Here is a 26,937-nt window from a genome sequence, read left to right as displayed (position 1 = left end):
TGGTCAAGATCATTACTACATACAGCAGTGAGCCAACAATCAATGTTAATTGTGTTATTGTTATTGAACACTGCAGAAGAAGGAGAAAATTGAAAGTTGAGTTTTTTAGTTTTTTTTTTCTTAAACCAATTATACCACTAATTAACTGTATGTATACATATATACCTTAATTAAGAAACAGGAATACTAGTTAAATAACTATTGTCAACAAAGAATGTTACCTAATAAAGAGAAAAGATAACTATAGCAAACCCAATCCAAATACTTAAAAGAAAAAAAATAAAGGGAAAAAAATTTAAGGAAAATTGAAAACAATAATACTGATAACAAGAAATAATAGAAATCAATAAAAATAGAAATGACAACAATTGATAAAGGTACGAGAAAACGTAATAAGTTAACAATTAAATTACACATTAAATTTAAATATTGTTATATTCTTTCATAAACAGACAGTATAGAGAATATAATTCAAGATGACGTAAGAATGTGTGCGTTTAGAGAAGACATGAATACAATGGGAGGGTCGGTGAGGAAAAGAGCGAAGTCTTAAAAGTCCAACCTCCAAGTGAAACCACTCCCACCAACAAGGAAACTCTCTTTCGGAGCTCAGTCGGCCTTGCAGCAGCTGAAAAGAAAACGTCTGCCAAGAAGCAGTTCTTATCAGCAAGAGATAGTGTTCAAAGACACACGAACATGGACTCTCAGCTGAGTCACACAAAGTCAAGAGATCTCACACAAAGAATATCACAAATGAATAACAATTTTTAAAAGTACCACAGCGAGAAAATTCTCCAAAGATAAAATACAGACAAAGACAATTTAAACAAAAAGACTGACAATACGACGACAACAGTATTTTACTAAAACAGGAGAGAGACACACTATGCTACATGGAACGAGACTCTAACCAGCCTGTCGTGTCTAAAGTTTCGAAGTCTTTATCGCGAGAGCCTCTCGATCGCTCAGTTAGCTTCCAAACACCCTGGATAGGAGACCCCTCAACTATTACATCTATTTCAACCCCCGTCCAACTCTAAACTGATCACCAATGAGACTTTATCCATCACCGTGATTGTTCGGAAAAATTAACTAGCCCTGACTATACTGCCAAATACCTGTGGAGCCCCTCGACACAGAAACACAATGAGATCTCACTGGCCTACACACCGGCTGGCAGAGCAGGATATTGGGAGAGACCCTTAAAATCCCAAATATCCCCAAATTTATGATGGCTACTTGGCTTACCGAAAAAGTACATCTACCATAATCAATCAAGTATCCTAACTAGTTTAGAAATCTGTAAAAACGTCAGATGCCCCGTAGAGGGAGCCGGTTATACTTCCACCCCTACTGTGAATCCCAGGGGTTACCATCTCCTCAGCCAATCAATTCAACTTAAATTCTAATCAAACGTTTTCTTCAAAACTTCAACCCGGGACACGATAATGTTGTCTACACTTAAAACAACAACAAACAACAACTGACCATACAATACCCCAAAAACCGAGCATCAGCTTGAGAAAGCACTATTGAGGAATATAATCTAAATTTGTGACAGAACCAGAGACTTACGTTTATTCTTCCAGGCAACCTAAACTAAAAATTATATGTGAGCTTTAACTATCAGCTCAGAGTTCGTCTCGGAATCGAACAGGCCTTCAAACCACCAGACCAGCAGACCACGCCAAGGGTCACGGCACCAAGTTGTGGTGAATTTGTGTTCGTGTGTGTGCGTGTGTGGGTGTTAGAGTGTGTGTGTGCGTGTGTGTGTGTGTGTGTGGGTGTATCAGGTCGTACAGGTAGATCCAGCCGAGAAACCTGAGGTCACTTGAGTTTACGTTTGTTCAGACATGTTTTATTTGCAGTCACGTGGAGAAAACAACAACCTGGCACGACCCTCGTCTGGCTCAGCTCCAGTCTGCGGCCCAGCATCCCGGGACCCCCGTCCACTCACACTCCCTCAGCAACCCGGCCGCCCCCACCTCCCCACAGAGCATCAACCCGGAGACAGGTACCCGTCAAACCCACTCCGTCCTCCCATGATGCTTCACTTCCGAGTCAGCAGCTCGACCGGCTCTTGAACCTCGAACCTGTTAGACTTGTGGTGGTTTCTAGTCACTACAAGTTAAAACCAAGATGTCGGATCTTTAGATGCACTTTTGTCGATAACATGTTGTTGTTAAGAGAATTATTTTAACCTTTAAAGACAAACTATGATTCAGATGTTGATGGTTTTCATTGATGGACAAGTTCACGACGATTAATGTTCATTATTAAGATACAAACATGAAATCGATGATTTTAAAAGATCTAAAACACAGATTAAAATATATTATTATTATAACGACTAATGTATTTTTGTAAACAGAGTCATTTTTCACGTATTAAACCCAATGTGTTTACATTAAATTGTGTAAAATTGCTCTCAAAACTTAAAACAAATGCAAAAAACAATGAGAATAAATTAATATATTGATGATTTGCAGCAAAGAAAGTAAAAATAAACTATTTTATTTGTGCTGTATTGATTATTACTGCATGTAATGTGTTTTATTTTGTGTAAAAAAAAAAAAAAAAAGAGATTGTCTCTAAATTCTTTTTTTTTTTATGAAAAGTATTACGATAATTTTTTTTGCAACTGATGGCATTAGGTTAGTTAAGTGTAGCAATATTAATTACAATTATATCTTAATCCATTTTAAATCATAAACGTTGAAACAAACTAACTTTAAATATTTACTTTCTTTCAGTGTATTTTGAAAAATCAGGAGCTATTTCTACTATTAAAGAAATTAGAGTAAAGTAGTGAAAAACTTTCAGAAAAATGCAAAGAAAATAGAATTGAAATCAGTCTTTTTCTATACAGAACCAGAGTAAAACTCCAGAAAACTAGATTTAATTCTGTTTACCATCTTTAGTTTTGAATAAAGAGATAAATAATGACTCATAAGTTTCCCCTGCTATGCTAATCTTTAGCATCTTAGCTTGAAACCACAACTAACTTCCTGCTCATTTCTCATGACTGTGATCAAAAGAGCGACATGTTTGTTTTTTGTTAGTTAACATTAGCAAACATTAGCAAACATAGGCAAACATTAGCAAACATTAGCAAACATTAGCAAACATTAGTAAACATTAGCAAACATTAGTAAACATTAGTAAACATTAGTAAACATTAGCAAACATTAGTAAACGTTAGCAAACATTATTAAACATTAACAAACATTAGCAAACACAAGTAAACATTAGCAAACATTAGTGAACATTAGCAAAAATTAGCAAACATTAGCAAACATTAGTGAAAATTAGCAAACATTAGCAAACATAAGCAAATATTAGCAAACAATAGCAATCTTTATTAAACATAAAAAACATTAGCAAACATTATTAAACATAAGCAAACATTAGCAAACATTATTAAACATAAGCAAACATTAGCTAACATTAGTGAACATTAGCAAAAATTAGCAAACATTAGCAAACATTAGCAAACATTAGTGAAAATAAGCAAACATTAGCAAACATAAGCAAATATTAGCAAACAATAACAATCTTTATTAAACATAAAAAACATTAGCAAACATTATTAAACATAAGCAAACATTAGTCAACATTAGTAAACATAAGCAAACATTAGCTAACATTAGTGAACATTAGCAAGAATTAGCAAACATTAGCAAACATTAGTGAAAATTAGCAAACATTAGCAAACATAAGCAAATATTAGCAAACAATAGCAATCTTTATTAAACATAAAAAACATTAGCAAACTTTATTAAACACAAGCAAACATTAGCAAACATTATTAAACATAAGCAAACATTAGCAAACATAAGTGAACATTAGCAAACATTAGTGAAAATTAGCAAACATTAGCAAACATAAGTGAACATTAGCAAACATTAGTAAACATTAGCAAACATTATTGAACATTAGCAAACTTTAGCGACATTAGCCAACATTAGCAAATATTAGCTTTGTAGCTAAGGTGTAAAATATCAATTTTAATGACAAAGCGGTGAATTGTCCATCTCTAAATACGTCAACATCGAGCACGTTAACACGTCCTCTCAGCTAGCATCGCGCAGAAACGCTAAAGAAAGGCGCGCTAGCTTCTTGATCTTGAACTCAAACGTCCAGTTCTTTCATGGCTTCCTCACTGTGTACTTTCACTGACACTCAGGTCCTCTGCCTGAAGGCTGGGAGCAGGCGGTGTCCGCGGACGGAGAGGTGTTCTACATCGATCACATAAATAAGAACACCTCATGGGTCGACCCGCGTCTAGGTAGCATCAAATTTGTGTCTACAGACTTGACAATCACACGTTGCTCAGCCATCGCTAGAACAACGCAGATCTCAAATGTTGTTCTTCTGTTGTTGTTATTTTTTTGTGGAGGTTTTTGTGTTGTTGTTTTCTTTGTGTGTTTTATAATGTTGGCATTTTGTTTGTGTGTTTGTGTTGTAGCCCAGAAGTTGAACCCGGGGCTGCTCAACATGGCCATGCAGCAGCGACAAGACAAGGAGCGGCTGAGGTGCAAACAACAGATGCAGCTTCCACCACAGGTCAGAGGTCAATGTGACCTTCAGACTCTTCAAACTTGAGTTTTTAAATTAAATTAAATTAAATTAAATTAAATTAAATTGTATTCATTTTTTTATTTTATTTTAATCTTTCACAGGTCAGAGGTTAACGTGACAAATAGACTCTTAAAACTTGTGTTTAAAATGTTATTTTATTTTATTTTACTCCACCACAGGTCAGAGGTCAGTGTGACCTTTAGAATATTCCAACTTGTGTTTAAAATTTTAATTTATTTTATTTTATTCCTCCACAGGTCAGAGGTCAACGTGACAAATTGACTCTTCAAACTTGTGTTTAAAATTGAATTTCATTTAATTTCATTTAATTTAAAAACGTCCCCTTAAACCACATTTTATTCATTATAATTATTATTTCTTAATGTATTCAATCTTTACTTCATTTATTTACTTCCATGTCATTCAATTTAAATGATTTGAATGTATTTGATTATTTATTCTAAGCAATTTAATCAATCTTCAAGTGAATAATTTACACATTTGATTTGTGTTTAAACATAAAAAACATGTGTTCAGGTAGGAGAAGCTAAAACTCCTTAATAAAACACAGTATTCTTCAAGTTATTTGTGGACCCAGATGGACATCGACCTGTTTCTAGTTTCATTATCAACTAAAAGAAGAATTTCAATCTATTCTTGAGTGATTTTAAGACACAAACTATCACGTCCTCTCCTGGACAAGATGGTCTAAGACTCTTAAAGGATTTGATTCCACGGGTCTGCAGGACTCAGGGGTGAGGAACCAGATTCCCGGTGGGATGGATCACGACAGGAACACGCAGGCTCACGTTCCCTCTCTGGACGTCAGAATCCGGAGCCAGAACCACGAACCCACGCTGAACGGGTGAGCCCCGGGACCCGGGTCACGAGACGTAACAGAGTTGACGGTTGTTGTGTGTCCAGAGCTCACTCTCGTAACGAGAGCACCGACAGCGGTCTGAGCGTCAGCAGTTTGCCGCGCACGTCCGACCACATGCTGAGCTCCGTGGAGCACATGGACACCGGTAATGACCACTGACTCCTGCAGATCCTCAATGGAGGCTCGTGACATCAAAACAAAGGGTTTTGCAGTAGAAGCGACGATTTGGTAGAGATCTGCTGTGTGGCCACTAGATGTCGCTGTAGCTGCAGCGCAACTAGACTGAACCGTTGATTCATTAAAATAAAAGAATATCATCGGAATATTTAATGATTGAATTTAACATTTTAAATGTTGAAACTTTGATATATTTTTTAATTAAAGGTGCTTTTTAAGCTTTTAATATTTATTTTGAATAATTGATATATTGAAAGCTTAAATATGTATTTTCTTTCAATAATGTTATTAGAATATTCGTTTATTTTTTAATTAAATTCGATTTGTGCAGACAGTCTGATGATCTTCAAATATATGGTGCACTACAAACAAAATGTATAATTATTATTATTATTATTATATTATTAATCAAATTCCAATAATTCGAATATCTTTTTCATTCTTAGCCTTTTAAATTCAGTTTATTTTACGATTTAGAAATGTTGATTCAATCTTACAATAAAACTTAAACAAAACAAATATTAAATTAAATAAAAACAAATTAAGATTTCAAGATTTAAATGATTAAAATTGTTTTTTAAAGTATTAATGCTTTTATGTATTTTCCTCTCGTATTTTCCGTCAGTAAATCAGGTCGTAAAAACTTTAAAGATATAAACAAAGGTTACACATTGGAATTAAACACTAATTAAAGACTCATTGACGACATTAAACTAACACTTGAGAGCTTTTACTTTTACATTTCACAAACTCAAATATTAACTTTTGCTTTAGCAGAAACATGACAGGCGGCCATTTTGGTTTTTACTAGAGAATTCTGGGAGATGTAGTTTTGAGGCCTGTTCCGAGGTTCAACTTAAGTAAGGCCAAGAATGGAAAAATGTTAAGTTTAAATGTTTATAGATATATTTATAAATGGTATAATAATGTCGAATTAAGAATTAATTTCGATACATTTTTTCAAATATTATAAATAAATAAAACCTTTCGATATAGAAACGATTTAACTCAATTATTCATATCAATAATTCAATAAATAGTTGTTACTACCATAAAAAATATTTGTCTGAAGAGTTCTTCTGACTGACCACCAGATGTCGCAGTAGAGCAACCGAAACACAAGCGATCCATTAAGAAATCAATAACAACGAACATCATGGTGGACTTTCATCTAAAAAAAAAGAATATTTTCTGCTTCTTTTTGATCATTTGTTTTCTCTCCAGGCGACACCAACGAGTCGTCCATGGCCCTGCAGGACTCCATGCCGGTGCTGCCCATGTCCGAGGGCGACGAACTGATGCCCTGCATCCCCGAAGGCCTGAGCTCGGACCTCCTGATGGACATGGAGACGGTGCTGTCCGGGTCTCACATGGACAGAGACAGCCTGCTCACTTGGCTATAGACGGACGGTGATGGACTCCTGACACTGAACGAGCCAAGTAATCCAAAACACTAACGACGGAGCATTTATATCTATTTTTCAAATCTACTCTTAAAATCAAGGGTTACAATCAAACTCTACGACGACACTCACCACTTCTAATCCTCTTCTAAAGATGCTTATTTAGTCCCAGACTTTTACAGACCATTATATTATGCAGTATTAAAACTTCTGTGTGGAAGAAAAAAACCAGCAGTGCCTTGTAGAAATAGAAGACGAAGAGGAAACAACGATACTAGTGTCGTCGCTCGGACCAAAAAACGAAAACAACAAAAAAAGCTGCAGCAGTATTAGAAGAAAAGCTTTAAGCCTCACTATTGTTACTTTTGACTTATAATGATGAATTAAAAACACTAAACATCAGCGTTTTATCGTCAATTTAAGGAGCTTTTTCTTCAGGAGTTCAAACAGATAAATAGACGTTTTTTTTTTTTTTTTAAAAGAAGGTTTTAGTTGTTTTTTTTTAGGGCAAAGATCAAGTTTTTAGCTTCTTCTCTACGAGCAGGAGTGCGACAGCAGATGGACTCGATGGATCCGAAGCCGACGATATCTGACGACGTCGTTGGAGATGGAGGGTGAATGCTGGGAAGAGAAGGACTCGCTCACACTGACAACGCTACGATACTGACTCAACACCGACGGGTGTCGACAGAAAGTCAAACTAGTGGATCTTCCCGAGAAAAACCAAACACTTGTTTGTACTAATAGCAGATGCCGTGATGTTCATTTTCCCGCCTAACATTTACTTCTTCCCGCCAACATCAGTACTTTTTTTTCTGTATTAACTCTGTTTTTACTCCTGGATTGTTTGTGCTGTGATTTTATTTTTCTACCTGAGTTTGAATCTTTTTTTTAACAAACGGTTTGTGAATCATTAAAAAAGAAAAAACAAGGTCAATTATCTCATCTATTGAAATTAGATCCAGTTTTTTAATGATATCCGAGTGACGCGTGCGACGAAGGGTTGTTTTGTTTTTTTCTCGCTCCTGCACGAACGCAACACACTACCTAGTCGGGTTGTTATTTATCGCCGCATGCATGACACTCCATATGTTACTATGTTATTACCAGAGTTTGAAGGCAATCAGCATGAGCTTTATATAAGATTTTTACATTTTACTCCCACTTTTATCATTTTATAAAAACGTTTCTGTGTCAATAAACTTTTAAATACGCAAACCTCTGACTTTTTCTTAAGATGTGGATATTTTGTTGCTCGGTGCTCTGTTGGTTTTGTCTGGTGACTCTATTATACCAGCGTTTTATTTTGAATTTTAAAAAGGCTAGGAATTAAAAAATGTTGAATTTTAGAAACGTTATTTTTCAATTATTGGAATCAGAATATCAAACTCTATGTGTAAAAAACAAACAAACATTAAATTGGAAAGTATTTGTTTTTTTTCCCACAACATTCAAATTGCAGAATTCAGTCGTTTTATATTAAAAAAAAAAAAAAACGAATTCATATTAATTTATTCTATAAAAAACAATTCAACCTTTCAATGTAGAAATTATTCAATTAAAGTATTAAACAAAATTAATTAAAACCTTTCAATGTAGAAATTATTCAATTAAAGTATTAAAAAAACTAACTAAAACCTTTCAATGTAGAAATTATTGAATTAGAGTATTTAAAAAAACTAATTAAAACCTTTCAATGTAGAAATTATTCAATTAAAGTATTAAAAAAACGAACTAAAACCTTTCAATGTAGAAATTATTGAATTGAAGTATTTAAAAAAAAAACTAATTAAAACCTTTCAATGTAGAAATTATTCAATTTAAGTATTAAAAAAACTAATTAAAACCTTTCAATGTAGAAATTATTGAATTGAAGTATTTAAAAAAAAACTAATTAAAACCTTTCAATGTAGAAATTATTCAATTAAAGTATTAAAAAAAACTAATTAAAACCTTTCAATGTAGAAATTATTCAATTCAATTATTTAAAAAACTAATTAAAACCTTTCAATGTAGAAATTATTCAATTCAATTATTTAAAAAAACTAATTAAAACCTTTCAATGTAGAAATTATTCAATTCAATTATTTAAAAAACTAATTAAAACCTTTCAATGTAGAAATTATTCAATTCAATTATTAAAAAAAACGAATTAAAACCTTTCAATGTAGAAATTATTCAATTAAAGTATTAAAAAAAACTAATTAAAACCTTTCAATGTAGAAATTATTCAATTCAATTATTTAAAAAACTAATTAAAACCTTTCAATGTAGAAATTATTCAATTCAATTATTTAAAAAAACGAATTAAAACCTTTCAATGTAGAAATTATTCAATTAAAGTATTAAAAAAAAACTAATTAAAACCTTTCAATGTAGAAATTATTCAATTCAATTATTTAAAAAAACGAATTAAAACCTTTCAATGTAGAAATTATTCAATTCAATTATTTAAAAAAACTAATTAAAACCTTTCAATGTAGAAATTATTGAATTAAAGTATTAAAAAAACCTAATTAAAACCTTTCAATGTAGAAATTATTCATTTCAATTATTTAAAAAAACTAATTAAAACCTTTCAATGTAGAAATTATTCAATTAAAGTATTAAAAAAAACGAATTAAAACCTTTCAATTAATAAATTATTCAATTAAAGTATTAAAAAAAACAAATTAAAACCTTTCAATGTATAAATTATTGAATTAATGTATTAAAAAACATATTAAGAGAAATAAGTTATTTTCCCATCAGTTTCATTTTCCCCAGAGGAAATTTAATTGCCCACCCCTGCTTTAAACTATGACAATATGATGTTAATATTTTTAAAAATGTCAGGTTTTGAGAAAATTAACTGATAAAAGTGAAAAAGTAAATGGAATGAAGCAATAATTATGGTTTTATTGAATTAAAATAGTTTGAATCATGTGATTTCACAACAGTTTCTGTTGAAGCTTCACACCTGATGAAACCGACAGGAAGTTGACCGCAGAACATCCTCTCGATGTTCTGGTCTAGTTCCAGGAATCGTAGACGAGAAGCTGCTGTGAAGAGATTGACATCATAAAGTCGCAGCAGAGTCGACTCTCACTCACAGACGAAGACATGGCTGCACTGATCCTGCTGCTGGTGACGTTCTTCTCCAACAACATCCTCGCTGAGATCCTCAAGATGGAAGGAGACTCTCATCACTTCATTCTGAACAAAACAGCTGATGACGTCTGCTTGATCTCAAGATGGATCGGTGAGGAGAAGGAACTTCTGTGGAACTCTTCACAGCATCATGACTCCAGTCTTCAGAGAGAAGCTTCTTATGAAACAGACCCTCTGAAGGTTTCAGACTCGGGTCAGTACCAAGAACAGTGCTGGACCCAGAACAACGTGACGCACGAGAAGAACTTCACTCTCCTGGTTTGTGGCACACGAAAGATGAGACGTCAGGACTTTTACCCTTATGTTGGACAGACACTGGAGCTGAACTGTGACGGTGTGGGACCAAACCAGAGTGTCCAGTGGGCTTTACCTCATTTAAATCATATAACAGGAAATTATGAATTAGCTTTAATCGATGATGAAACATCTTCAATGTACAAACTACAGCAAGTGAAGAACAAACCATCTCTTCTGGTAACGTTTGACATAAGTTCTTATTCAGTCTATTATTACTGTCTGGAGAAGAACCATCAGAGCTGTGAAATACTGAAGGAGTTTTATGTTTTTATACAATATAATTACATTCACAGGTGGGTGGGAGAGAGTCTGGAGCTGAACTGCTCTGACTTCAGTGGAAACAAACCACACGTGTGGAGGATTAATTCATTGATGAAATATGAAAAGATTGACAACTACACTCTGATGTTTCCATCACTGACCTTGAACCACACAGGTGATTACACCTGTGATCGCAGTGGTCAGTATGATTATTACCTTCTGTTTGTGTGTCCTGAGTCTGACCCGCCTGCTGATGTGTTCTTCACTGGAGGAGAGAACGTGACTCTACAGTGTGACTGGAAACAGCCTGATGAGATTCTCTGGTTCATGAAGACAAACAGAACTGAAGGAAGAACATCACTTGTATATGAAGAACAAGAAGACAGAATCTCTCGTTCCGACACGAGCCTGGTGATCACTAACATCTCTCTGGAACACAGCGGAGAGTTCTGGTGTGTGGTTAGGAAAGATGATCGTTGTGTTTTCACATCTAAGACCCTTGTAATGTTCACATCTAAGACCCTTGTAATGTTCCGAGAGCCAGAGGTTGATCACCATTTAGTGCGGTCTGTGCTGCTCAGTGTCGTGATCTTCATGATGTGTGTTGTTGTTGTTGTTGTTGTTGTTGTGGTCCAGAGGAGCAGGAGGAGAGAGCAGCTCCCAGCACCTGTGGAGGAAGTGGAGATGTTGGAAGTGTCTCCAGCGTCAGCAGATGTTCAGCCAGAGACTCTCTGAGGCGTCAACATGATCCACGAGTGTTTGGATGAATCTTTCTTTGACTGTTTGTTTGTAATCATTGTGACTCTTGTTTCCTCTTCAGTGTCAATAAAGTTCAACCATTGACCTCCAATAAAAGACTCCAGTTTTCTTTGTGTAGAGATGAAGTCGATGAGTTTACGTCACATATTATTCTGACTTCTTTCTTCCTGTTTTCCTTCTTTCTGCTCCTCAGTCTTTTTCTCACTGATGTCTCTTCTCTTTTCAAACATTTTCTCCAGAAAACAAGGTCAATAATCTTTTTAATCTCCTTCTGATCTCATCACCGACTGCTTCAATAATGATGTGTTTGACACGAGAACACAGTGTTTCTAAATGTCTCTCATCTTTCTGACATTTCTACACTTGAAAATACAAGGATTTTGAAAGCTTTTACTTTGTTACATGTTCTATTATTTTGAAAACCTTTAACCGGAAGTTGACCTTTCAGCGCGAGTGTTAAAAGGCAGAAAAGTTGACATTTACGAGCAGAAACTCTTGGTAACATGAGAGACAAAGATGTTCCAGAGAATCCAGTGTCGACGCTTGATAATTAACTTTTAATTAGTTCAAATAAAATTCTGCATCAGTCGACCACACAAGTTATTGTTTAATAAATATTACTCACTTACTTACTTATGGCTGCTTTCATCATAGCTCTGAGTGGAGCAATCAGAGTATGTTATTCTGGGATTAACTGTTTACTGTAACATCTTAGACTCAGGAAGATATCATGTCTCTAACAGGCTAGATTTGTCTGCTTTTTTCGTCAAATCGCAAACAACTTTGCCTTTCATAGTCATGTGTCTCAGGGCCCTGTTATAATATCTATATAATATATATATATATAATATATAGAACCTAGCTTCTCCACCAGCAACCACAGCAAGAGCAACACGAGGGACAGAAGTGTCAGAGAGCATAGAGAACCTTGTTCAGTTGTTAGTTCAGCAGCCTCACCATCAGGACCACAAAAATGTCACCGCAGACAAGAGTCAAGTTCATGTTTGCGACCAGATCGTGCCATTTGTCGTCATAATCAGGTTCTTAAAAAGGATTTTAAAAGATCTAAAACACAGATTAAAATATGTTATTATTATAACGACTAATGTATTTTTGTAAACAGTCATTTTTCACGTATTAAACCCAATGTGTTTACATTAAATGGTGTAAAATTGCTCTCAAAACTTAAAACAAATGCAAAAAAACAATGAGAATAAATGAATATATTGATGATTTGCAGCAAAGAAAGTAAAAATAAACTTTTTTATTTGTGCTGTATTGATTATTACTGCATTTAATGTGTTTTATTTTGTGTAAAAAAAATAAAAAAATGATTGTCTATGAGTTCTCTTTTTTTTAAATAAAAAGGATTATGATCATTTTTTTGCAACTAATGGCATTAGGTTAGTTAAGTGTAGCAATATTAATGACAATTATATCTTTATCAATTTTAATTTTACATCATAAACTTTGAAAAACCTAATAAATATTTACTTAAAATCACTGTTTTATTTCTTTAAGTGTATTTTGAGAAATCAGGAGCTATTTCTACTATTAAAGAAATTCGAGTAAAGTAGTGAAAAACTTTCAGAAATGCAAAGAAAATAGAATTGAAATCAGTCTTTTTCTATACAGAACCAGAGTAAAATTCCAGAAAACTAGATTTAATTCTGTTTACCATCTTTAGTTTTGAATAAAGAGATAAATAATGACTCATAAGTTTCCCCTGCTATGCTTATCTGTAGAATCTTAGCTTGAAACCACAACTAACTTCCTGCTCATTTCTCATGACTGTGATCAAAAGAGCGACTTGTTTCTTTGCAAGATTTTTTTTTGGTTCATCAGAGGTAGAAAAAGGAAACTTAGTAACATTAGTAACATTAGTAACATTAGTAACATTAGTAAACATTAGCAAACATTATCAAACATTATCAAACATTAGCAAACATTAGCAAACATTAGCAAACATTATCAAACATTAGCAAACATTAGGAAACATTAGCAAACATTATCAAACATTAGTAAACATAAGCAAACAATAGCAAACATTAGTAAACATTAGCAAACATTAGCAAACATTAGCAAACATTAGCAAACATTAGCAAACATTATTAAAAATTAACAAACATTAGCAAACATAAGTAAACATTAGCAAACATTATTAAAAATTAACAAACATTAGCAAACATAAGTAAACATTAGCAAACATTAGTAAACATTAGCAAACATTAGCAAACATTAGCAAACATTAGCAAACATTAGCAAACATTATCAAAAATTAACAAACATTAGCAAACATAAGTAAACATTAGCAAACATTAGTAAACATTAGCAAAAATTAGCAAAAATTAGCAAACATTAGCAAATCTTAGCAAACATTAGTGAAAATTAGCAAACATAAGTAAACATTACTGACATTAGCAAACTTTGGCAACATAAGTAAACATTAGTAAACTTAAGCGACATTAGTGAACATTAGCAAACATTAGCAAACATTAATAAACATAAGTGAACATTAGAAAAAAATTGTAAACATTAGCAAATATTATTAAACATAAGTGAACATTAGCAAAAATGATTAAACATAAGCGAACATTAGCAAACATTAGCAAACATTAGCAAACATTAGCAAACATTGACAAACATTAGTAAACATTAGCAAACATTAGCAAACATTAGCAAACATTGACAAACATTAGTAAACATTAGCAAACATTAGTAAACATTAGTGAACATTGGCAAATATTAGCAAACATTAGCAAACATTAATAAACATGAGTGAACATTAGAAAAAAATTGTAAACATTAGCAAATATTATTAAACATAAGTGAACATTAGCAAAAATGATTAAACATTAGCAAACATTAGCAAACATTGACAAACATTAGTAAACATTAGCAAACATTAGCAAACATTAGCAAACATTAGTAAACATTAGTAAACATTAGCAAACATTAGTAAACATTAGTAAACATTAGCAAACATTAGCAAACATTAGCAAACATTATTAAACATAAGCAAACATTAGTAAACATTAGTAAACATTAGCAAACATTAGCAAACATTATTAAACATAAGCAAACATTAGCAAACATTAGCAAACATTAGCAAACATTAGCAAACATTAGCAAACATTATTAAAAATTAACAAACATTAGCAAACATAAGTAAACATTAGCAAACATTAGTAAACATTAGTAAACATTAGCAAAAATTAGCAAAAATTAGCAAACATTAGCAAATCTTAGCAAACATTAGTGAAAATTAGCAAACATAAGTAAACATTACTGACATTAGCAAACTTTGGCAACATAAGTAAACATTAGTAAACTTAAGCGACATTAGTGAACATTAGCAAACATTAGCAAACATTAATAAACATAAGTGAACATTAGAAAAAAATTGTAAACATTAGCAAATATTATTAAACATTAGCAAACATTAGCAAATATTAGCCTTGTAGCTAAAGTGTAAAATATCAATTGAAATGACAAAGCGGTGAATTGTCCATCTCTAAATACGTCAACATCGAGCACGTTAACGCGTCCTCTCAGCTAGCATCGCGCGGAAACGCTAAAGAAAGGCGCGCTAGCTTCTTGATCTTGAACTCAAACGTCCAGTTCTTTCATGGCTTCCTCACTGTGTACTTTCACTGACACTCAGGTCCTCTGCCTGAAGGCTGGGAGCAGGCGGTGTCCGCGGACGGAGAGGTGTTCTACATCGATCACATAAATAAGAACACCTCATGGGTCGACCCGCGTCTAGGTAGCATCAAATTTGTGTCTACAGACTTGACAATCACACGTTGCTCAGCCATCGCTAGAACAACGCAGATCTCAAATGTTGTTCTACTGTTGTTGTTATTTTGTGGAGGTTTTTGTGTTGTTGTTTTCTTTGTGTGTTTTATAATGTTGGCATTTTGTTTGTGTGTTTGTGTTGTAGCCCAGAAGTTGAACCCGGGGCTGCTCAACATGGCCATGCAGCAGCGACAAGACAAGGAGCGGCTGAGGTGCAAACAACAGATGCAGCTTCCACCACAGGTCAGAGGTCAATGTGACCTTCAGACTCTTCAAACTTGAGTTTTTAAATTAAATTAAATTAAATTGTATTCATTTTTTTTATTTTATTTTAATCTTTCACAGGTCAGAGGTTATCGTGACAAATACACTCTTAAAACTTGTGTTTAAAATGTTATTTTATTTTATTTTACTCCACCACAAGTCAGAGGTCAGTGTGACCTTTAGAATATTCCAACTTGTGTTTTTTATTTTATTTTATTCCTACATAGGTCAGAGGTCAACTTGACCTTTAGACTCTTCCAACTCTTGTTTAAAATTTTAATTTATTTTATTTTATTCCTCCACAGGTCAGAGGTCAACGTGACAAATTGACTCTTCAACCTTGTGTTTAAAATTGAATTTCATTGAATTTCATTTAATTTAAAAACGTCCCCTTAAACCACATTTTATTCATTATAATTATTATTTCTTAATGTATTCAATCTTTACTTAATTTAATTAATTCCATTTCATTCAATTTAAATGATTTGAATGTATTTGATTATTTATTCTTAGCAATTAAATGAATGTTCAATTGAATAATTTACACATTTTATAATAATGTTTAAGCGTAAAAAAACATGTGTTCAGGTAGGAGAAGCTAAAACTCCTTAATAAAGAGTATTCTTCAAGTTATTTGTGGACCCAGATGGACATTGACCTGTTTCTAGTTTCATTATCAACTAAAAGAAGAATTTCAATCTATTCTTGAGTGATTTTAAGACACAAACTATCACGTCCTCTCCTGGACAAGATGGTCTAAGACTCTTAAAGGATTTGATTCCACGGGTCTGCAGGACTCAGGGGTGAGGAACCAGATTCCCGGTGGGATGGATCACGACAGGAACACGCAGGCTCACGTTCCCTCTCTGGACGTCAGAATCCGGAGCCAGAACCACGAACCCACGCTGAACGGGTGAGCCCCGGGACCCGGGTCACGAGACGTAACAGAGTTGACGGTTGTTGTGTGTCCAGAGCTCACTCTCGTAACGAGAGCACCGACAGCGGTCTGAGCGTCAGCAGTTTGCCGCGCACGTCCGACCACATGCTGAGCTCCGTGGAGCACATGGACACCGGTAATGACCACTGACTCCTGCAGATCCTCAATGGAGGCTCGTGACATCAAAACAAAGGGTTTTGCAGTAGAAGCGACGATTTGGTAGAGATCTGCTGTGTGGCCACTAGATGTCGCTGTAGCTGCAGCGCAACTAGACTGAACCGTTGATTCATTCATATAAAAGAATATCATCGGAATAATTAATGATTGAATTTAACATTTTAAATGTTGAAACTTTGATATATTTTTTAATTAAAGGTGCTTTTTAAGCTTTTAATATTTATTTTGAATAATTGATATATTGAAAGCTTAAATATGTATTTTCTTTCAATAATGTTATTAGAATATTCGTTTATTTTTTAATTAAATTCGATTTGTGCAGACAGTCTGATGATCTTCAAATATATGGTGCACTACAAACAAAATGTATAATTATTATTATTATTATTATATTATTAATCAAATTCCAATAATTCGAATATCTTTTTCATTCTTAGCCTTTTAAATTCAGTTTATTTTACGATTTAGAAATGTTGATTCAATCTTACAATAAAACTTAAACAAAACAAATATTAAATTAAATAAAAACAAATTAAGATTTCAAGATTTAAATGATTAAAATAGTTTTTTAAAGTATTAATGCTTTTATGTATTTTCCTCTCGTATTTTCCGTCAGTAAATCAGGTCGTAAAACCTTTAAAGATATAAACAAAGGTTACACATTGGAATTAAACACTAATTAAAGACTCATTGACGACATTAAACTAACACTTGAGTGCTTTTACTTTTACATTTCACAAACTCAAATATTAACTTTTGCTTTAGCAGAAACATGACAGGCGGCCATTTTAGTTTTTACTAGAGATCTCTGGGAGATGTAGTTTTGAGGCCTGTTCCGAGGTTCAACTTAAGTAAGGCCAAGAATGGAAAAATGTTAAGTTTAAATGTTTACAGATATATTTATAAATGGTATAATAATGTCGAATTAAGAATTAATTTAGATTTTTTTAAATATTTTTTCAAATATTATAAATAAATAAAATCTTTCGATATAGAAACGATTTAACTCAATTATTCATATCAATAATTCAATAAATAGTTGTTACTACCATAACAAATATTTGTCTGAAGAGTTCTTCTGACTGACCACCAGATGTCGCAGTAGAGCAACCGAAACACAAGCGATCCATTAAGAAATCAATAACAACGAACATCATGGTGGACTTTCATCTAAAAAAAAAGAATATTTTCTGCTTCTTTTTGATCATTTGTTTTCTCTCCAGGCGACACCAACGAGTCGTCCATGGCCCTGCAGGACTCCATGCCGGTGCTGCCCATGTCCGAGGGCGACGAACTGATGCCCTGCATCCCCGAAGGCCTGAGCTCGGACCTCCTGATGGACATGGAGACGGTGCTGTCCGGGTCTCACATGGACAGAGACAGCCTGCTCACTTGGCTATAGACGGACGGTGATGGACTCCTGACACTGAACGAGCCAAGTAATCCAAAACACTAACGACGGAGCATTTATATCTATTTTTCAAATCTACTCTTAAAATCAAGGGTTACAATCAAACTCTACGACGACACTCACCACTTCTAATCCTCTTCTAAAGATGCTTATTTAGTCCCAGACTTTTACAGACCATTATATTATGCAGTATTAAAACTTCTGTGTGGAAGAAAAAAACCAGCAGTGCCTTGTAGAAATAGAAGACGAAGAGGAAACAACGATACTAGTGTCGTCGCTCGGACCAAAAAACGAAAACAACAAAAAAAGCTGCAGCAGTATTAGAAGAAAAGCTTTAAGCCTCACTATTGTTACTTTTGACTTATAATGATGAATTAAAAACACTAAACATCAGCGTTTTATCGTCAATTTAAGGAGCTTTTTCTTCAGGAGTTCAAACAGATAAATAGACGTTTTTTTTTTTTTTTTAAAGAAGGTTTTAGTTGTTTTTTTTTAGGGCAAAGATCAAGTTTTTAGCTTCTTCTCTACGAGCGTTCGTGAGTCAATATTTCCCAGGAGTGCGACGGCAGATGGACTCGATGGATCCGAAGCCGACGATATCTGACGACGTCGTTGGAGATGGAGGGTGAATGCTGGGAAGAGAAGGACTCGCTCACACTGACAACGCTACGATACTGACTCAACACCGACGGGTGTCGACAGAAAGTCAAACTAGTGGATCTTCCCGAGAAAAACCAAACACTTGTTTGTACTAATAGCAGATGCCGTGATGTTCATTTTCCCGCCTAACATTTACTTCTTCCCGCCAACATCAGTACTTTTTTTTCTGTATTAACTCTGTTTTTACTCCTGGATTGTTTGTGCTGTGATTTTATTTTTCTACCTGAGTTTGAATCTTTTTTTTAACAAACGGTTTGTGAATCATTAAAAAAGAAAAAACAAGGTCAATTATCTCATCTATTGAAATTAGATCCAGTTTTTTAATGATATCCGAGTGACGCGTGCGACGAAGGGTTGTTTTGTTTTTTTCTCGCTCCTGCACGAACGCAACACACTACCTAGTCGGGTTGTTATTTATCGCCGCATGCATGACACTCCATATGTTACTATGTTATTACCAGAGTTTGAAGGCAATCAGCATGAGCTTTATATAAGATTTTTACATTTTACTCCCACTTTTATCATTTTATAAAAACGTTTCTGTGTCAATAAACTTTTAAATACGCAAACCTCTGACTTTTTCTTAAGATGTGGATATTTTGTTGCTCGGTGCTCTGTTGGTTTTGTCTGGTGACTCTATTATACCAACGTTTTTATATTGAATTTTAAAAAGGCTAGGAATTTAATTCAAAAATGTTGAATTTTAGAAACGTTATTTTTCAATTATTGGAATCAGAATATCAAACTCTATGTGTAAAAAACAAACAAACATTAAATTGGAAAGTATTTGTTTTTTTTCCCACAACATTCAAATTGCAGAATTCAGTCATTTTATATAAAAAAAAAAAAAAACGAATTCATATTAATTTATTCTATAAAAAACAATTCAACCTTTCAATGTAGAAATTATTCAATTAAAGTATTAAACACAATTAATTAAAACCTTTCAATGTAGAAATTATTCAATTAAAGTATTAAAAAAACGAACTAAAACCTTTCAATGTAGAAATTATTGAATTGAAGTATTTAAAAAAAAAACTAATTAAAACCTTTCAATGTAGAAATTATTCAATTTAAGTATTAAAAAAACTAATTAAAACCTTTCAATGTAGAAATTATTGAATTGAAGTATTTTAAAAAAAAACTAATTAAAACCTTTCAATGTAGAAATTATTCAATTAAAGTATTAAAAAAAACTAATTAAAACCTTTCAATGTAGAAATTATTCAATTAAAGTATTAAACACAATTAATTAAAACCTTTCAATGTAGAAATTATTCAATTAAAGTATTAAAAAAACGAACTAAAACCTTTCAATGTAGAAATTATTGAATTGAAGTATTTAAAAAAAAAACTAATTAAAACCTTTCAATGTAGAAATTATTCAATTTAAGTATTAAAAAAACTAATTAAAACCTTTCAATGTAGAAATTATTGAATTGAAGTATTTTAAAAAAAAACTAATTAAAACCTTTCAATGTAGAAATTATTCAATTAAAGTATTAAAAAAAACTAATTAAAACCTTTCAATGTAGAAATTATTCAATTCAATTATTTAAAAAACTAATTAAAACCTTTCAATGTAGAAATTATTCAATTCAATTATTTAAAAAAACTAATTAAAACCTTTCAATGTAGAAATTATTCAATTCAATTATTTAAAAAACTAATTAAAACCTTTCAATGTAGAAATTATTCAATTCAATTATTAAAAAAAACGAATTAAAACCTTTCAATGTAGAAATTATTCAATTAAAGTATTAAAAAAAACTAATTAAAACCTTTCAATGTAGAAATTATTCAATTCAATTATTTAAAAAACTAATTAAAACCTTTCAATGTAGAAATTATTCAATTCAATTATTTAAAAAAACTAATTAAAACCTTTCAATGTAGAAATTATTCAATTAAAGTATTAAAAAAAAACTAATTAAAACCTTTCAATGTAGAAATTATTCAATTCAATTATTTAAAAAAACGAATTAAAACCTTTCAATGTAGAAATTATTCAATTCAATTATTTAAAAAAACTAATTAAAACCTTTCAATGTAGAAATTATTGAATTAAAGTATTAAAAAAACCTAATTAAAACCTTTCAATGTAGAAATTATTCATTTCAATTATTTAAAAAAACTAATTAAAACCTTTCAATGTAGAAATTATTCAATTAAAGTATTAAAAAAAACGAATTAAAACCTTTCAATTAATAAATTATTCAATTAAAGTATTAAAAAAAACAAATTAAAACCTTTCAATGTATAAATTATTGAATTAATGTATTAAAAAACATATTAAGAGAAATAAGTTATTTTCCCATCAGTTTCATTTTCCCCAGAGGAAATTTAACTGCCCACCCCTGCTTTAAACTATGACAATATGATGTTAATATTTTTAAAAATGTCAGGTTTTGAGAAAATTAACTGATAAAAGTGAAAAAGTAAATGGAATGAAGCAATAATTATGGTTTTATTGAATTAAAATAGTTTGAATCATGTGATTTCACAACAGTTTCTGTTGAAGCTTCACACCTGATGAAACCGACAGGAAGTTGACCGCAGAACATCCTCTCGATGTTCTGGTCTAGTTCCAAGAATCGTAGACGAGAAGCTGCTGGTGGTGAAGAGATTGACATCATAAAGTCGCAGCAGAGTCGACTCTCACTCACAGACGAAGACATGGCTGCACTGATCCTGCTGCTGGTGGCGTTCTTCTCCAACAACATCCTCGCTGAGATCCTCAAGATGGAAGGAGACCCTCATGACTTCTTCCTGAACAAACCAGCTGATGACGTCTGCTTGATCTCAAGATGGATCGGTGAGGAGAAGGAACTTCTGTGGAGCTCTTCACAGCATCATGACTCCAGTCTTCAGAGAGAAGCTTCTTATAAAACAGACCCTCTGAAGGTTTCAGACTCGGGTCAGTACCAAGAACAGTGCTGGACCCAGAACAACGTGATGCACGAGAAGAACTTCACTCTCCTGGTTTGTGGCAGAAGAAAGATGAGACGTCAGGACTTTTACCCTTATGTTGGACAGACACTGGAGCTGAACTGTGACGGTGTGGGACCAAACCAGAGTGTCCAGTGGGCTTTACGTAATTTAAACCACATAACAGGAAATTATGAATTAGCTTTAATCGATGATGAAACATCTTCAATGTACAAACTACAGCAAGTGAAGAACAAACCATCTCTTCTGGTAACGTTTGACATAAGTTCTGATTCAGTCTATTATTACTGTCTGGAGAAGAACCATCAGAGCTGTGAACTACTGAAGGAGTTTGATGTTTTTATACAACATAATTACATTCACAGGTGGGTGGGAGAGAGTCTGGAGCTGAACTGCTCTGACTTCAGTGGAAACAAACCACACGTGTGGTGGATTATTAATTCATTGATGAAATATGAAGAGAGTCACAACTACACTCTGATGTTTCCATCACTGACCTTGAACCACACAGGTGAATACCTCTGTGATCGCAGTGGTCAGTATGATTATTACCTTCTGATTGTGTGTCCTGAGTCTGACCCGCCTGCTGATGTGTTCTTCACTGGAGGAGAGAACGTGACTCTACAGTGTGACTGGAAACAGCCTGATGAGATCTTCTGGTTCATGAAGACAAAGAGAACTGAAGGAAGAACATCACTTGTATATGAAGAACAAGAAGACAGAATCTTTCTCTCCGACACGAGCCTGGTGATCACTAACATCTCTCTGGAACACAGCGGAGAGTTCTGGTGTGTGGTTGGGAAAGACTATCGTTGTGTTTTCACATCTAAGACCCTTGTAATGTTCACATCTAAGACCCTTGTAATGTTCACATCTAAGACCCTTGTAATGTTCCGAGAGCCAGAGGTTGATCACCATCTAGTGCGGTCTGTGCTGCTCAGTGTCGTGATCTTCATGATGTGTGTTGTTGTTGTTGTTGTGGTCCAGAGGAGCAGGAGGAGAGAGCAGCTCCCAGCATCTGTGGAGGAAGTGGAGATGTTGGAAGTGTCTCCAGCGTCAGCAGATGTTCAGCCAGAGACTCTCTGAGGCGTCAACATGATCCACGAGTGTTTGGATGAATCTTTCTTTGACTGTTTGTTTGTAATCATTGTGACTCTTGTTTCCTCTTCAGTGTCAATAAAGTTCAACCATTGACCTCCAATAAAAGACTCCAGTTTTCTTTGTGTAGAGATGAAGTCGATGAGTTTACGTCACATATTATTCTGACTTCTTTCTTCCTGTTTTCCTTCTTTCTGCTCCTCAGTCTGGTTCTGTTTCTCACTGATGTCTCTTCTCTTTTCAAATATTTTCTCCAGAAAACAAGGTCAATAATCTTTTTAATCTCCTTCTGATCTCATAACCGACTGCTTCAATAATGATGTGTTTGACACGAGAACACAGTGTTTCTAAATGTCTCTCATCTTTCTGACATTTCTACACTTGAAAATACAAGGATTTTGAAAGCTTTTACTTTGTTACATGTTCTATTATTTTGAAAACCTTTAACCGGAAGTTGACCTTTCAGCGCGAGTGTTAAAAGGCAGAAAAGTTGACATTTACGAGCAGAAACTCTTGGTAACATGAGAGACAAAGATGTTCCAGAGAATCCAGTGTCGACGCTTGATAAGGAGAACAAAGAGGTTCTTTAATGTATTTGTAACATCTTTAACTTTGTTGATAATGTTGTTTATTCTCTTCAAAATGAAGTTTTGTCAGTAAAAAATGCCAAGTGCGTTAAATCGGTGGCAAATGGAAACAGCCTGATGAGATCTTCTGGTTCATGAAGACAAAGAGAACTGAAGGAAGAACATCACTTGTATATGAAGAACAAGAAGACAGAATCTTTCTCTCCGACACGAGCCTGGTGATCACTAACATCTCTCTGGAACACAGCGGAGAGTTCTGGTGTGTGGTTGGGAAAGACTATCGTTGTGTTTTCACATCTAAGACCCTTGTAATGTTCACATCTAAGACCCTTGTAATGTTCACATCTAAGACCCTTGTAATGTTCCGAGAGCCAGAGGTTGATCACCATCAAGGCTCACTTCGCGCTTCCGGTGAGCCTTTGATCGGCTGCTTGAAACGTGAGCTCCTGCAATAATTGCCAAAAACAGTCGTTTTAACGACTACTTGTCCGGATATTATGCTCATATCACTTAAGATATGTCTCAAGCATCTCGGATCTATGATCGTGATGCTCTTTTCAACATCAGAGAGTCGATGGAGGACTTCACTCGCGACCGTTACCAACGTCCGGTGAACGTGTTTCCGGCTCCGCTTCTCATCGACTCGGACTCTGTGGAATATCGTTTGATCTCTCGAGTACCGGGCGATTTCCACAAGGGATCGAGTCGGGCTGGAGTACAGGTCAGGATGAGACGTGCAGTTGCGATCGCTCGGAACAACTCTGACGTCATCGAACGTCACCGGTGTTTGATCGACATCCCTCTCACTGTGTGTGACGACACATCAGCGCTGCCGTCTGTCCAGACCTCAACGAAAGGTGGTAAGATTTTTTCATTTCCTCTCTTTAATTCGACTTTTACAACCGAGTTGAACTTCAGTGACAGCTGGTACCCACGTGACCGCTGTTCGCTTCAAAAGATCCCGCTCTGCGCGCCTGTCAGTGACGCGGCGTCGTCAGTGACGTCATCGGTGCTGAATGTGGGACTTCTTAATGTTCGCTCCATTACTAATAAATCCTTTATTCTTAATGATCTTTTCACAAGAGTTAATTTGGATTTATTATGTCTTTCTGAGACTTGGCAGAGAGAGGAAGAGTTTATTCATCTGAACGAACTCTGTCCAGTAGGGAGCGCTGTCCTGGGGAAGCCTCGCCTCTCTGGTCGTGGAGGAGGTCTTGCTACTGTTTTTAGGGAGAGTTGTTCTTGCAAAGTGATTCAGACACAGGAATTCACTTCTTTTGAGTCTCAGATGATCTTGGTTGGTTCTACAAGACCTTTCTATTGTGTGTCAATCTACCGTCCGCCTGGTCCTGCGGCGATGTTCTTGAAAGACTTTAGTGACTTCTTATCTTCCATTATTCAGATGGAATCTGTTCTTATTCTTGGAGACTTTAATCTTCATGTTGATGACGTCACATCTTGTTCTGCTAAAGAACTTTTAACTTTAACTGAAGCCTTTAATTTTGAGCAACATGTTTCTGAACCCACTCATCAAAAAGGCCACATTTTAGACTTAGTTTTTACTCTTGGCCTGAACATTTCTAATGTATCTGTACATGATGTCCATCTGAGTGATCATTCTCTTGTCTTGTTCAACCTGGACTTCATCCCTGAACCTAAGCCTTTGAAAGTTAGGTCTCAGAGGCGTGTCATCTCAGCCGATACTGCAGACAGTTTTTCTGCTATGTTTGACCGTCTTTCCTTTGATGACTGTCCAGATGTGGACAGTTTGATTCACTGTTTTACTGATCATTGTGTTGAAATACTAGATCAAGTGGCACCTGTTAAATCGAACTTGAAAATTCAGAAAAAACGGTGCCCTTGGACAAATGAAGATCTCCTGAGTCTGAAGAGACTTTGTCGAAAGACTGAGCGTCTCTGGAAGTCTACTAAACTTGAGGTGCACAGACTTCACCTCAGGGATCTGTTGACTTCTTACAATGAGATGGTAGAAACTGCTAGATCTGATTACATCAGAAAACTGGTAGCAGCAAATAGGAAAAACCCCAAAGTTTTGTTTGACACGATTAATTCTCTCGTGTCTCCTGCTCCTCAAATCACGCCGGTCTTCTGTGAAGCTGACAGCAATGCATTGTTGAGATTTTTCATTGACAAAATTAAATTGATTAAAGAGAAAATCTCTCCCCCTTTGTTGGGAACCCCTACTGTCTCTGAGCCCATCTCCTCCTCTTGGTCATCCTTCTCTGCTGTATCTTTGGGTGATATTTCAGCACTAGTGAACAAGATGAAACCCTCCTCTTGCTCAGATGACGTCCTTCCTTGTAGGCTTTTTATCAAAGTATTTGATGTAATTGGCCCCTGGGTTACCAATATGGTGAACCTCTCCCTTTCCACAGGGGTTTTTCCCAATGCATTTAAACATGCCATTGTGGAGCCTCTGCTCAAAAAACCAGGCTTAGACCCAACTGACCTCAGTAATTTCAGGCCTATTTCTAAGCTCCCTTTCTTGTCCAAGATCTTGGAGAAGGTGGTGTCTGAGCAGCTGTCTTTGTTCTTGGATCAGAGCGACATCCATGAGAAGTTTCAGTCTGGCTTCCGTAAACATCACTCTACGGAGACAGCTTTACTGAAAGTGTCCAGTGACATCATGATGTCGGCTGACTCTGGTAAATTCACTGTTCTGGTTCTGTTGGATCTGTCGTCAGCCTTTGACACAGTTGATCACCAGATCCTGCTGAGAAGACTAAGGGATGAAGTGGGACTGTCTGGGTCTGTGTTAGAATGGTTCTCATCTTACCTTTCTGGGCGCAGTTTTAGTGTATCTGCCAATCAAATGAGGTCTGAATCGGCAGATCTGTTGTGTGGAGTCCCTCAAGGTTCTGTTCTGGGTCCTTTATTGTTTTTGCTGTACTTGATTCCCCTTGGTAAAATCATTCAGAGATTTCCAGATGTTTCTTATCACATTTTTGCTGATGACATCCAGCTCTACTGCTCTTTTGACCCAACTGAGCCCCAAAGGCTGAACAGCTTAGTCAATTGTTTGCTAGAAATCAAACAATGGCTGAGTGAAAACACTTTACAGCTTAATGTGGACAAAACTGAAACTCTGGTGATTGCTCCTGATGATACGATTCCAGGGTTGAGTCAGTACTTGGGTGACTTAGGTCAGTCTGTCAAACTGAGCCTGAGAAACCTGGGTGTTGTATTTGATAAAGACATGTCTCTTGTTCAACACTGTAGAAAACTGACCAGAAACTGTTTCCTTCAACTGAGAAAAATCTCTAAACTTAGGAAAATGCTGTCACAACATGATCTGGAGCTTGTAATCCATGCGTTTGTTTCTTCTCGTCTGGACTATTGTAACAGTTTGTTTTCATGTCTTAACAAGAAGGATGTGTCTCGCCTGCAGTTGATTCAGAACTCTGCAGCGAGAATTCTGACCCGCTCTAGTAGAAGAACTCACATTTCTCCGGTCCTTAAAACTCTTCACTGGCTTCCAGTTTCTTTCAGGATCAACTTTAAAATTCTGGTTCTTACTTTCAGAGCTA

The 26,937-nt window shown here is 34.7% G+C and overlaps 2 protein-coding genes across 2 annotated transcripts; both read left to right on the top strand.

Annotated features, from left to right (window-relative positions):
- The first annotated feature begins 358 nt into the window (after positions 1–358).
- Positions 359–7,526, top strand: LOC148065843 (transcriptional coactivator YAP1-like). The gene is made up of 8 exons (XM_087808085.1): positions 359–377; positions 1,658–1,712; positions 1,827–2,014; positions 4,187–4,288; positions 4,469–4,566; positions 5,328–5,446; positions 5,506–5,606; positions 6,863–7,526. The coding sequence occupies exons 1-8, from the start codon at positions 359–361 to the stop codon at positions 7,039–7,041; spliced, it is 861 nt and encodes a 286-aa protein (XP_087664211.1). The 3' UTR covers positions 7,042–7,526.
- Positions 7,527–7,648: 122 nt separating this feature from the next.
- On the top strand, positions 7,649–19,324 carry LOC148065842 (transcriptional coactivator YAP1-like). The gene is made up of 6 exons (XM_087808084.1): positions 7,649–7,655; positions 15,173–15,274; positions 15,452–15,549; positions 16,365–16,483; positions 16,543–16,643; positions 17,908–19,324. Exons 1-6 carry the CDS (start codon positions 7,649–7,651, stop codon positions 18,084–18,086), a joined length of 606 nt encoding a protein of 201 aa, XP_087664210.1. The 3' UTR covers positions 18,087–19,324.
- The last annotated feature ends 7,613 nt before the right edge of the window (positions 19,325–26,937 follow it).

This window comes from Callionymus lyra, chromosome 14 (genome assembly GCF_982586985.1).
Source record: "Callionymus lyra chromosome 14, fCalLyr1.hap1.1, whole genome shotgun sequence".
In the NCBI taxonomy this organism is placed as follows: Eukaryota; Metazoa; Chordata; class Actinopteri; order Syngnathiformes; family Callionymidae; genus Callionymus; species Callionymus lyra.
Note: the sequence above shows the minus strand (reverse complement) of the source record. Positions and strands in the feature narration are given on the sequence as shown.